Source organism: Canis aureus, chromosome 21 (assembly GCF_053574225.1).
Source record: "Canis aureus isolate CA01 chromosome 21, VMU_Caureus_v.1.0, whole genome shotgun sequence".
NCBI lineage: Eukaryota > Metazoa > Chordata > Mammalia > Carnivora > Canidae > Canis > Canis aureus.
The window spans coordinates 43,195,068-43,209,191 of NC_135631.1; the positions used below are offsets into that span (position 1 = coordinate 43,195,068).

Sequence of the window (14,124 nt, forward strand, 5' to 3'; positions counted from 1 at the left end):
AATGAAAATATTCAGAAATTAGTGGTTGGTTACACAACTTTGTGAATATACTCAAAAGCTGCTGAATTATTCATTTGAAAGGTGTAAATTTTAGGGTAAGTTACAACCAAATAAAGCATCTATTAGAAATAAAATAGAGTCACCTGGATGGCTCAGTTGGTTGGGTGTATGCCTTCAGCTCAGGTCATGATCTCATGGGTCCTAGGATCAAGCCTCCAGTGTTGGGCTCCCTGCTCAGTGGGGAGTCTGCTTCCCCATCCCACTCTGCCCCTCCCCACCAACCCATTTATGCTCACTTTCACAAGCTCTCAGGCACATGCTCTCTCTCAAATATTTTTTTAAATAAAATAAAAATAAAGTAAAATAGTTTAAGTGACCTCAGTTTTCTAACTGGAACCTCTTTGCTATGGCAGTAACTCTTTGCTAAGAATGCTGATGGCTACATAAAAGAAGCAGTCTGACTTGTTTGCCCCATTGGTCTTTGAGACACCTAAGGCAAATAACTTATCTAGGACCTAAAAGAATCCAGTGACTTAAGAGGGCACTAAATATAGATATGAATAAGCTGAATTCTATTTTTCACTGGAAAAAAATAGATCCTGAGACTTAACAATTAAATTCATCAAAAGTGCAGCTCATTGGATGTTTCCAGTAGCAGATGCCATCCACGTGCCCATTGGGGGAACATATGCCCCTGTGGGTCAAGTCTCATTTAACCTTTGCCAGTGGAAATGTCAGTGTAACCAAATATTTCTGAAATCTCAGTAAAGTCATATTAATATTAGTAGTATTAATAATTATATTTTAATAGTGTATTAATATTACTTTAACAGTATTTAATAATTATTATAATAATTTGATGATATTAAAGGAATAATAGATACAATAAAATGCTTATACAGTAAGGAAAATAGAATAGTCTCTTGGAATTGATTGGAATGGGAGATGACCTATATGCTACTGTCAGTAGGTTGGTTTTTGTATTAGGGCTAAAAAGTGAAGTATAATCGTTTGCAATGTAGCTAGATATAAGAGACAATAAGTCCTAGATAAAGAGTAAAAAAAAAAAAATTCCAGTTCCAGTCAAAGTTGCCCACTAGCATCCACTTACAGAGCCTCACTTTTGAGTATGGTGCCTTCCCAGAGATAGTAGAGGAAAAGACAAAAAGAGAGCTTATATCAGAAGTCCATTTTTTAAAAGTTCAGTTCTAAAACTGCTTTCCACTTTAATAACAATTTTATGTTATTAAAAGCCAAAATCAATGTTTTCTTCTGTAATAGATGCCGTGAGAGAAGTAAGGAAATACTCCTCTATACCTGCCATTGAAAAAGGCTTAACCACCAGACCTGGAGCCTATGAACATGCACAGATGAAACTTTTTAGGTCTCAAAGAAATCTTTACATTTCTGGATTTTCATTATTTTTTTGGCTGTAAGTTTTTTAAAAAGCACAATTTTACATGAGTTACATTTCCATTCCTTGTTTCTCCTACCTATCCTATAGATTTTTTTTCTATATTGTTTGGTATACTGACATCTTCATAAAAGAATGCAGATGATATACCCAAATAACGTAATTGTCATTATGCCTTCTAGGTTTGCTAGGTCCACAAGGCCTTGCATGCTGTGGCCCCTGCTTCTCTCTGAAGCCTGGTCTCATACTGTTCTCTGACATTTACACCACAGTCTACCCACACTGAGCTTCATTGCTCACGCCTTCATTCTTGCAAGGAATCTTTATTGAGTTCCTTTTGTGTAGCTAACTCCTTCCTACTTCAGGGTCTTCACACTTGCTTTAACATCTGCCAAAACATTCCCCTCTTTTCCTGGATAACTTTGTACTTATCCTTCAGCCCTTTTCACAGAGAATCCTTTTGTGACCATCACTTCCCCCCTCCCAAAGTAGGGATCTCCGTTGTATGTTTCCACCAAATGTATCTGTGTGTGTGTGTGTGTGTGTGTGTGTGTGTGTGTGTATTTTAGTATCATTCAAGGTTGCAATTAAATACTGATTTAATTCTTTGTCTCTCCAAACAGAAACTAAACTCCTGAAAGACTTTAATCTCATTTCCTTCTGTGTCCCCAGTACCCAGCACAGTGTTCAACACTTAGCAATTCCTAACACTTAGCCAAGGAAATACCCATTGAATGAATATTTGAAGATACGAATTTCTATTTCTAACAATGGAAGTTACCCATAAACCGATGTGAATGAGCAGTTTTTAAGCTTGGCCAGCCTCACACAATGCTCTTTAAATAGCAAATGCTGAGAAAGGTGGGGGGGTGGACTAAAAAAACAAAAATGACTTCTTACTGTCCCTACCACACTCTCTAAAATTATGTTTCTCTTCCTTCTGGCCAAAGGCCTCTAAAAAGAGAGGATAATTAATTAACAAGTACTGCTGAACTTATTCTCCAAATGCTAGTCATATAACAAAGATTCCAAAGGAACGAGACATAGGTTAGATTTTGACAGGAAGGCTTAGATTTAAAAAAATAGAAACAAACAAACGTATGTCCTCTCTAAACATTATCTCCCTCCACCATACCTATACCTAAAGGGAAATCATTTGACAGTGACTGTTTATTTTCAATCACAGTTTCTAATGATTAGTTATACCATAAATACTTTGATTTGTTGTTACTGTTGTTGTTTAGAGTGTTGAGACGTCTGGTTACCCTTATTACTCAATTGGCTAAAGAACTGTCAAACAAAGGAGTCCTCAAAACTCAAGCAGAAAATACTAATGAGGCTGCCAAAAAATTCATGGAAGAGAATGAAAGACTAAAACAGGTATTTAAATTTGTTTTCTAAAAGTGTGTATAAATGTTGTCAGTTTTCCCAAGGTATATTATTTTTGAGTATCAAAAAGAACATTTTTTCTGATATGTAAGCAAAAAATGACCATAAGTAACAGTACTGTTCTATGAAATGATTGTTTCAAAAGTGTCTTGTTCTCCTTTAGATTTGTTTGTTCTCTGTTTCCCTCCATAGTATATTAATGCCATTGAACCTATTTACTAAGATTAAGAGAAAAAAAACAGTATTCTGGGAATATGGATTTTAATTCCTTCATTACCATTAATTTTACTTTATAACCTAAAGCAAATCTTTAGAAGTTTCTATGTTTCCATTTTCTTTTCAGTTAAATTATTTCTTATAATAATTTATTAAGCCTGGATTTTAAATTTTTTTCTTTTAAATATTCATTCTGTAGGAAGCAGAGGAAAGTAGTTAATGCTAGATTGATGACTGCACAAAAAATTTTAAATCTTTAATTTCGCCATGCTGCTGATTCTCCTTTAAGAACCCTAAGCTATAATTCCCCTGCCATTCAGGCAAAGTGTATGTTAAGAACTGATATTTTCCCTATTAAATAAAAAGAACAGGAATCCCTGGGTGGCGCAGCGGTTTGGCGCCTGCCTTTGGCCCAGGGCGTGATCCTGGAGACCCGGGATCGAATCCCACGTCGGGCTCCCGGTGCATGGAGCCTGCTTCTCCCTCTGCCTGTGTCTCTGCCTCTCTCTCTCTCTCTCTCTCTCTCTCTCTCTCTCTCTGTGACTATCATAAATAAATTAAAAAAAAAAAAATTTAAAAAAAAATAAATAAATAAAAAATAAATAAATAAAAAGAACAGATGAGAAAATGATAGCTACAAAATGATTTGGGGTATTTTTTTTCTTCAGTGTAAAATTTAGGAATTAGATGTCAGAGCTTGGATATTTGCAGTTCATATTAAGCCTCTTAAGTTTTGCTAATTCTACCTCCTAGAAGAAAATGTCAATGGAACCATTCAGAAGTGAAACAAATTTTCTTAAAAGAGCATTCCTAAAATAATACAACAAAATGATTTCCCTATTATAAATTCCTGAAGCACAAATAATCAATTGAATATTATATCAAATTATATTTATGTAAAAAGTATCAGGTTTAACAATAGAGATTAAAAAATTTATCCTAGACCTAGAGCCTAGCCTCTTATAGAAAGAACTGTAAGCGCTATCTTATATCTGTTCTAAATGAATTAGCCAATACATAATAGAAGGCTTTCCAGAACCTTTCAAATAAGGCAAAACTCAACACATACAAAAAAATGTGTTCAGTGGTTTAGTATAATGGTCACCTATTCAGAACCTATGTTTTATTTCTAATGATGTCTGCCTTATTTTCCACTGCAGCGAAAAGGTAAAGAAAGGACTTTTCTCCATATAAAAAAGCACTCAAACATTTCTTTGAGGGGATTGTAAACACCAACTTTTAAGGAAACTTTTAGAGAATCAGCACCACTTTGTTTTTTACTTTGTTTTGTTCTATTTTGAAAAGGCACTGATCCATAAATGTCATGTAAATTTCCCTTTGTAGTAAATACAGGTCTGGAAAATCAAGCTCTTGATATTTCCATATTCAAAAATAGGCAATAAATCATCTTTGCTTTTTTGGAATGTCTTAGTAATGAAATCAGCCTTATTTTGTACCTCAATATTACTTGCTTCATTTTCTATCCTTTAATCTTACATCAAAATGGTAAAAGTAAAAAAAAAAAAAACCCTCAAAGCTTTGATTAATATATAACAGCTGAACTCAAAAGCACAGAGCCTCATATTTGTAAACTTACTATGTACCTATCTTGATTTAAAATTATGCCCATCCATGATGAGATGAGCACTGAGATGAGCAACATACTCTATGTTGGCAAATTGAATTTAAATGAATAAAAAATAAATAAAATAATGCCTATCATGTTAGAGTAATGAGTTCTAACTACTAAGAGAGCACTGCTTTTTTCTTCTTTATTTTTTAGTTGTTTTCCTTTTACTCATCAGCTTTAAGAAAATGGAAAGTGTTTTGGTTTTTTTTTTTAATTTTTTTAAATTTTTATTTATTTATGATAGTCACAGAGAGAGAGAGAGGCAGAGACACAGGCAGAGGAAGAAGCAGGCTCCATGCACCGGGAGCCCAATGTGGGATTCAATCCCGGGTCTCCAGGATCACGCCCCGGGCCAAGGGCAGGCGCCAAACCGCTGCGCCACCCAGGGATCCCTGGAAAGTGTTTTTATCAAATTTTGGTACAATTATTTTTTTCGTATACACTATATTTAGCATACTTAAATTAGTCTTGTCCTTCAAAAAAAGCACCTTCCTCAAAATATTTTTAGAACTTTTCTTTTACAATTGTTTCCACAAGTTACATTGCAGGGAAATTTATTTCATGACCACTGATTCTTTGATTCCCCAGCAATTTCTCCCCTTTTTTTCATTTTTGTTTTTGTTTTCCTCCCCTTTGATTCCATCCTGTCCTGGTTCCCTGCTTCCTGTATATCTGTGACCTCATTGGCCCCAGATCGTGAGAGACGCGTAGATACACTGAGCTAAAACCAGTATGCTGTAAGGAGAAAGTTTGTGAGCTGCACACAAATACTGTCAGTGCCCAAAGTGGACCTAATTGACAAAGAAAAGCCAGAGGTCAGAATATCAAATATGACTTCTGTTTTAGACATTTCATGTAGATTTTGAAGTATTATCTAAGGAAAGATAAAATTGCTGAAACAACTCTTTATTCTGTACCAGAGATACCATATCTAAGCAGTTTTATCCTTAGATCCAAGAGACTTAGGTGCTAGTCCTAACTCTATCAGTAATTAGCATTGTGACCTGGGGCAAGTCACCTCACATGTTCTCAACTGTTATAAATAATAGCTAGCTAACACTATGCTAGGTACTGCTTCAGATCCGTCACAGTAAAGTATTAACTTTTAATTCTTGCGACAGCACGATGAGATTGGTACTGCTATTATCTTATTTTATATACGGAGGAATGGAAGCGCAAAAGGTTAAGTGACTTGCACAGAACCATTCAATTAATGACAGAACTAAAAATTTGAATCCCAGCAGCCTGGCTTTAGTATCCACACTCTTAACCACATTGTTTCATGCCCTGTGTATGCTGTCTTATAAGATGATGTATAGATGGTACCTGGTACCCCTTTCTGTTCTGATATTCAGGTGATGAAATAATTAGGAAAGACCAATTAACTTTTAATTTAACTGCTTTAAAATAACAACAGTGACAGAACTTTACTTCTTACTAGTTTTTTTTTTTTCCCAGCCAATTACCAGGGTGGTATAAGATGGGTGGGCTAGTAAACACATACATTATTGCAGCTAGTAGCTATTGAATTTCAGTTCCAGGGCTCTTGGTCTTTCTCCAGCATCAAGTCATACATAATAAATTTGGACAAGTTTGCAGGTGCAATAATGAAAACTTATTTACAAGACCAACACAAATCCAACTTTTCCAACTCAATGGCATAATAATTCAAGCAGTCAGTATAAACATTCCTGCAACTCAGTGGTTCTCTTCCAATTTGGGTAATCACTGGAGACTGTGTGAACCGAATTCAGTGAAGTAACAGCTTGGATTATTTTGAACATAAAATAGGCAACAAATTTATATAGATTTGGAAAAAATTCTTATTTCTACTCTTTAGGATTTTTTCTTTTTTAATTTTGAAGATAGGAAGCTCCTTCAACTAAAGTATGTAGTTTGGTTTTTTTGTCTCCTAAAAAAATTCTTTGCAGTCATATAATATATCATTAGAGCTTTAATTCCTCCTTCTGAGCTGCCTGATCTCTGTTCTAACATAATAGTACTGTATTTGATCTTAGGCTACAGTTTTTATGCTTTTGTCTCATCCTTTCCACTACATTGAAGTCACATGAGAGCAGAGACCATGTTTCTCTTGCATTTTTATCCGTTATTATCACCTAATTTAAAAAATTGTAATGTATTTGTATGTAGCCCATGCTTAGTAGAACTTTGTGAGTTTTGTTTGATGGATGTACCAGCTTACATCAGAAAAAAGAATTACACCTGAAACTAATAATACACTCTATGTTAATTAATTGAATTTAAATAAAACAAATATTAAAAAAAAAAAAAAAAGAAAGGAATTACCCTGCAGCAGAAATTCTTTTCCATCACTTGGTTTAAAATTATCCTGAGCTGCTTTTTTTTCACCTGTGGAAGTTGTCAATATCAAGTTGCTGCCACTTTATTTGCTCAAATAACCCGTACCAGTGTCTACATGCTTTGTTTTTCAGACATTAATTTGTCTTTCTTGGTAACTTAAATATCTTAAAATTTCTCTAACATAAGTAAGCCTCTTAATTCTATTAACTATGATGGTTTCCTTCTAGACAGAGTATGAAATTTTTACTCCACAAATATTTTAATTTCAGTCAAATATTTTATTATTGCGGTCAATTTTTCTTACCTAGAAAAGATGATCTATAAACATATAAAAAACATTGCTGTAAAAGCCCACGTAGATTTCAAAATATAAAAAACATTGTAAAAGATTAACTGAATAAAAGTAATTTGGAAACTATTCAATGACTATTCAAAAATAGGTACAATTTTCCAAGCATAGAGATGGCCCTGTCATTTTACACTTGCCCATCTCCACCCTGACATTATATATATAATATATATATGTATATATATATATATACACACACACACACATACATATATATATATTACAGATTGGTTTGCATAAAAATAGTCTAAGTAGACAGCTCTGTAATTGGAACATACATAATGGCTTACCAATTAATATCCTCAGAACTGTTTTTTTCCTTGGATTTATATCACATACTTAATGGAGAAAAAGACATTCATATTACTTACATAAATACTTTCTGAAAACACAGTTTTTTTTTAAAGATTTTATTTATTTGACATAGAACAAACACAGCAGGAGGAGCGGGAAAGGGAGAAGCAGGCTCTCTTCTCATCAAGAGTCTAACTTAGGGCTCAATCCCAGACCCCGGGATCTTGACCTGAGCCAAAGGCAGAAGCTTAACCAGCTCAGCCACCTAGGTGCCCCTCAAAACATAATTTTAATTATAGCCCAACCAAGAACTCTTACTTTCATTTTAGAGATTTCAACCTTAGTGAGAAGAAATCTTTTTGTTTGCCAAATATTCACTTTTCTATCAGCAAAAGTATATTATAGAAAATTATAAAATGCTAAAAGGACAAAGATTCAAATAAAGACCAATAATTTTAAATATGTTATTCAGCCTATTTCCTGAAATAATATGTGGTCATTTTCAGCCTAAGCTTACTTCTTTCTGTAATTCTTTTCTGACAGCTCTTGAAAAGCTATGTCAAGGAAGAGGAACACATTTTGGAAACAGAAAATAAAAAACTAGTAGAAGACCAGGAAAAACTGAAAACTGAATTAAAGAAGACTTCAGAAGGTAATTTCATGTGCATGTGCAGAAGTAGAAAGAGTAGCATGATATTTTTTGCGGTTACACTTCATTGTTTTCCCTAAAACAAAACTAATGGCTCAATGTTCTTCTGGCTAAAATACCAAGAGTGACCTATTTATAAATTCCTGCTCAAATATGAAGATAAAACATGGTTTTGGCCAAGAGAAACATGCTCTGTTATACAGAAAAACAAGTAGGTGTTTCAGATCTGTGTTGTAAATACAGATGTTCCTGCCTTAGCAAAAGAGCTATGTTCCTAAAAAGTTGCTTGTAAACACATTTTTGGAAAATGAATCACATTTTTCCATCACAGTATATCGCTTTTTTGAAAGAAGCAACCGCAGGGGGACAGTTTTGGTTACAGGAAAATATATTGTTTATCTCAAGCTCTAATATTTCCTACCTGCCAGATATAAGGAAAGCATTCCCTGAAAAGAGGTGGATAGTTTAGAGTAAGCAACAATCTGGGATGCCAGATGACAATTTGAACGGCTTATTCTAAAATACATTGCAGTCAGGACTTGGGAAGGCAGCTATTTCTTCTTTTTTTTTTTTTTTTTTTTTTTTTTTAAGAAATAATTCTGATAGTATTTTCTTCATCGTCAAAGAAAAAATTCTTATTACTTATAGCCACATAACACAGAAAAGTAGGTACCCCAAGTCCAGCATCATCTCAGGAAACTCGGAGTAAAAATTTGGGCTTGACCTCTGGGCAATATCCCTGCATGTAACAGATATTCCTTAATGTTGTCCAGACAATGGGAGATCTCTCAGCCAGCCAGAGTTAAGGTAATGATTAATGCATGGACCCAATTTCAAATTTCTTCCACTACTTTATGTTGGAGGTAAATTGGTGAATGTTCAGTGAATAAATCAAGGACCTACTTTAGACCATTTCTAAGTTTTTTTTTTTTAAATAGATCTCAGCTTAATAAAAGCTTTTTATAGTATAACTTGCTTTATTGATTATCTATTTACAATATTTGGATAGAGTTTACTTCATCAAGATGAATTTGAATTTGATATGGAAAGCCCAAAGATAAAAGATGATTCTGTAAAAACAAAACGAAAATCCATAGGATATTTCATATGATATAAAATTCTTTAACTTCCTGCTTCTTAGAGTGAAGAAAAGATTAGTTTAGAGGCAGTAAGTTAAAAAATAAGTTACTCTTCTAGACAAGATAGTGTATTATGTGGTTGGTGTAGTATAGCCCCAAATTCATTGTTGGTACAGTTGCTTCTTTTACAAAAGATTTGGAACATGATCAAGAAGTTTTAACATTTATATGAAAATAAATTTAGTAATCACCACCCTCTGCATTGGACATTTAAGAAGAGAAGGAGTGTTCTTTTTTTTACCCAACATAAAGTATTGCTGCTAACTTTTTTGAAGAACGCAAGGGACTATTTCCAAAACGCCTTTAATTAGTGTAAAAAAAAATTGTTTCAAATCTTGCTTTTTTTCATGCCTGCCATGGCATGGATCCCTCTTTTAATGTGAGAAGAGTGGTACAAAAATATAAAACAGACAATAGGTTTGTTTGCCACACCATACCTGTCTTAACTTTGAGCAGTTTAATTTCTTTTCCTTTTGCCTTTCAAAAATCCAATGCAGAGATATTTTGAGCTTTGACTTTATAAGTCTGAAATATAACTCTAAACCTTATATTTTAGAGTAATATAAAGAAACTCAATATTTCTGTAACGGACAATTCAGATGTTTGCAGTAGATGAACTCTTTGATAATATAGACATTGTGTTTATAATCTGATAGCAAGAGATACCAGCTTCTGTGTTTAAAGTGTAGACTGCAAACCTACTTTCAGAGTGAATCAGTGTTGAGGTAAAAGCAGATTTTACCTGTTTGAGTATGTCCTGATAGGTTTCTGCAAGATGTGCAATATTTTATGAACACATTTTATGTACCCAAAATTATTATTTCACATAACAGTATTAACGACCTTGAAAAGATCAGAGTTCCATTTCTAAAGGAGGTATATCTTTGGCTATGTTCTCTTGATATATTCCAGTCAAGTTTATTAAGGCAAAAACTAAGAAATTACATAAATTAATAGTGCAAGATATTCAGATGAATTCAGTAGCACAATTCTTTGTGCCTATTACCATTCAAAAATAGTCATTGATTTCTCAACATTGAGGATATTAAGGCTGACAGTACTTTAAAAATGTTTCAGAAAGTTATATTTGAAAATTGAGTAGAAAAGCAGTATCATTTGTCTCTTAATGGAGGCATTTCATTATGTATTTCATTATGAATTTTCTTATCCTTGGTGTTCGTTTAATCTAAGTGAAACATTTTCTCCAAAGTATAATAGTGGAGATAAAGCATAAATACAAATGTTTATTTAAACTGGTTAGCCTCAAATTGGAAAAGCAGTGTTCTGAACACAGGTATTAAGAACACTCTATTAGTGTCAAACACCATCAGTTTTTAATCACCGGTTCAGATTTGGACCAGAGTTAGTAAATTGTCTGTGCTTCAGTGCAGTAATATGACCCTAGTGATCCAAAGAGAGCATGCGTGTCCCAAAGCACCTAATTTATACTCAGGGCTAACTTAGTCAGGTATAAGGACCTGGTCTGTCATCTTTAATGATCTGTTTAACAATAACTCTGATATCCCCATATGTGGAGTAATTGGGAAAGGGCACTGCCACGAAAAATAAGAGCATAAGCTTTGAAGAATTTACAAAGCTCTTATAATAATAAACTTAGAAGTTCTCATAATAAAAACAGATCTTGTATGTGGTGGAAAACCTTATGATGTACAAGAAGATTGACTTCAGAGGAGGAGTCCCCCAGGATAGCTACTGGCTTTTATTCTTACAAATAAATATCTTCTTGGCATCTCTGCTTATAAATAAATACCTTCTCAATATATATCAACTAGAGGAAACACATACCATTTAGTCATTGCCTGCATGCAGGCTATGGTAAAGTAGGTATGATTTTAAGAGTGGGGGCCAGCTTGGCACTGTTAGAAGAATATGTGACTCTTGATCTCAGGATCATGAGCTCAATCAAGCCTGATGTGGAGTATAGAGTTTACTTAAATAAAATGAAACGAAACAAAAAATGTCATTAATAAAAAATTTAAAAAAAAAGTAATTGAGTTTCAGGGTACCTGCTGGCTCAGTCAGTAAGCATGCGATTCTTGAACTCAGGGTCATGAGTTCAGGCCCCACACTGGGCTCCATCCTGGGCATGGAGCCTACTTAAAAAAAAAAATGAAAATAAAAGTAAATAAATAAAACTGAGGGCTTTCTAATTCCTTACCAATTAATTATTTGAACCATCTATTTATATAAAAATAAATTCTCAAAGTCTAACCTAAGCATGTTTTATAGTTGAAAGTTGTAGGTATGAACTAGCTTTAATTTGTAGCTATATCAAAGCCATAGCCTTATTTTAAAATTGTTAATACTTAAAAAAATATATATTAGTTTTGGTCATATTTTTGCTTTATTGCCTTTTAATGAGCTTTTGTAATTTGAATAAGAAATTCAAATTTCTCCTCCTCTTTATACATATGGAAGTTTCTAGTTTTTTTTTTTTTTTTTTAAGATTTTATTTATTTATTCATGAGAGACACAGAGAGAGACAGAGACACGGGCAGAGGGAGAAGCAGGCTCCATGTGGGGAGCCCGATGCAGGACTCGATCCTGGAACTCTATCCCGGAACTCGATCCCGGGACTTGATCACAGGACTCCAGGATCATGCCCCGGGTTGAAGGCAGGTGCTAAACCACTGAGCCACTCAGGGATCCCCCAGTTTCTAGGTTTTTGCCATCTCCTTCCCTTCTCTTAATAACTGAAGAAAAGTCTATATTAAAAAATAATAGAAGAGTTTGATGAATGTGACAATAAGCAATATCTAATTTATAGTATATTAATCAAGCAAAAAAAATTGCACCAAACTCTTAATAGCAGTTTTTTTTCTGTAATCGAAATTATTTTCTGTAATGGATTTCTTTTATGTGTACAGTGAAAAGGATCACACACACACACACACAAAAAAGCTCTCTTCCAAAAATCAAGGTAATCTATAGCATTCTTATTTTTTTTTACTTGAATTACAAGTGATTGACTCTATTCCCAACTTTACTTTGAGAGTAAATATTGCATATTAGTTGTTTAACCTTTGCTAAGTGACATAGATCACCTTGCAAAATCTGAAGATAGACTGGGTCATTTTAGTCAAGTCACTAAACTTTTTTAGGCCACAGTTTTCTGTAAAATGAGGGAATAGATTAGTTAACCTTTAATGTCTGTGTATCTCCAAATAATATAATTAAGCAAAGTGATCATCATGAACTATTTTCACTGTGGCTTTTTGACCCTTAAAATTGTGTTTATTTTTCATGAGAGAAAATTTTTCACCGTAAGTTACCTTTCTTCCAGACTGAACTTCAGCAGGTGGTTAATGAAGCCATATTCCTCACAGGAGAAAAATGTTTCATGTAGGCTTAGAATCATTAGGACAGGGCCTGGCATGTTTTATCCACCTATTAGCTCATAGCCCAAGTGTGTTATATGGAATGGGTCTACAAATCTTAACTCTCTTGGGTGAGACATAATCATTTCTCGCTAGGTTATAGTGTAGTTGTTTGCTTAGAATATCTATTGGAATACTGATATGCAATAATAAAACTGTAGGAGCGAAGTAATAATTTAAGCAAAGAAATCAGCATGTTCTTTTCATTATAAATATTGGGGAAATAAAAAGTAAGACAAGATCTTTAGAGCATTTCTCTCCAAGAATCTTTTCTTATGGAATTAGAACACAAAGTAGTCATTATCATGCTTAAATGGTACCTAATTTTTTTTTTATTGTACCAGAGTTTTCATGTACATGAATACTAAAAGTCAAAAGTACTACAAGACTTACAGTGAAAAACCGCAGTTCCCTGAGACCCATCCCCAAAAACAGCTACTTGCAATTCATTTAGCTGTTTCTTCTGATGTTCATCTCCAGATTTCCAAGTGTAATGTTTGGGTAGCTGTTTTTTTGATCTTTCAGTATGTGGGATTTTATCTTTGACTTCCTTACATGGAAGAGAAGAACTTAGCTCTCTTGTCTTGCCAAGCCCCTCAGACACATTTCCCATCCTCCATCACTCCCAATATAAGCATATCCTATTTTTTCTTAACACATATTATTATGACCATGTATCTGCTATTCATCATTATGCAAACCCCCTTGCCTCTTTCCTGTGCCGATACCTTCTTTCCTGAATTCCATGTTTTCCACTTTTTATTTACTCTCTCCATTTGGTGGAACATACAATCTAATAGCTTCTGAGGAGAAGAGTACATGAAAGGTAAACAATCTGAAGCCGTGAATGTTTGGAAATCTATATTTTCTGAAAACAACTATCATTATTTTAGCCTCACCCTTCATTGAAAAATGTTTAACCTCAGAAATTTGAATGCAGTGCTCCATTATCTTCTTGCTTGTGTTGTTTATGTTAACATGGCCAGAGTCATTCCAGCCCCAGATTCTTTTTGTATATGTCTTGTTTTGTTTTGTTTTGCCTTCTGGAAACTGTGGAACCTTCTTTCTGTCCTCAGAGTCATAAAATTTTATCATGAGAGAGATTTTTAGGAGGCAGGCAGCCCCAACAAGATTAGGGGAATGAGGGAAAGTAGAAATTTAAGACGACTCCAGGTTTCTAATTTGATTGACTAGGTAGGTTGTGCTTTTAACCTAGATTAAGACCAAAGGAGATATGGGGTGTCTCCTTTTATTGGGAAAGGGAAAGCAAATAAAATAACTGTGGTTATAAATATGCTGAGTTTGGGGGGCCATCGGGATATCC

The 14,124-nt window shown here is 34.0% G+C and overlaps 1 protein-coding gene across 3 annotated transcripts in view; it reads left to right on the top strand.

The window, feature by feature from the left end:
• BCAP29 (B cell receptor associated protein 29) overlaps positions 1-14,124 on the top strand; it is a 52,537-nt gene that overhangs the window by 8,670 nt on the left and 29,743 nt on the right. For all 3 annotated transcript variants that reach the window (XM_077864037.1, XM_077864038.1, XM_077864039.1), the window contains exons 4-6: positions 1,282-1,432; positions 2,659-2,794; positions 8,158-8,266. In XM_077864037.1, coding sequence (XP_077720163.1) covers positions 1,282-1,432; positions 2,659-2,794; positions 8,158-8,266 — 396 coding nt within the window. The remainder of the gene's footprint in view (positions 1-1,281; positions 1,433-2,658; positions 2,795-8,157; positions 8,267-14,124) is intronic.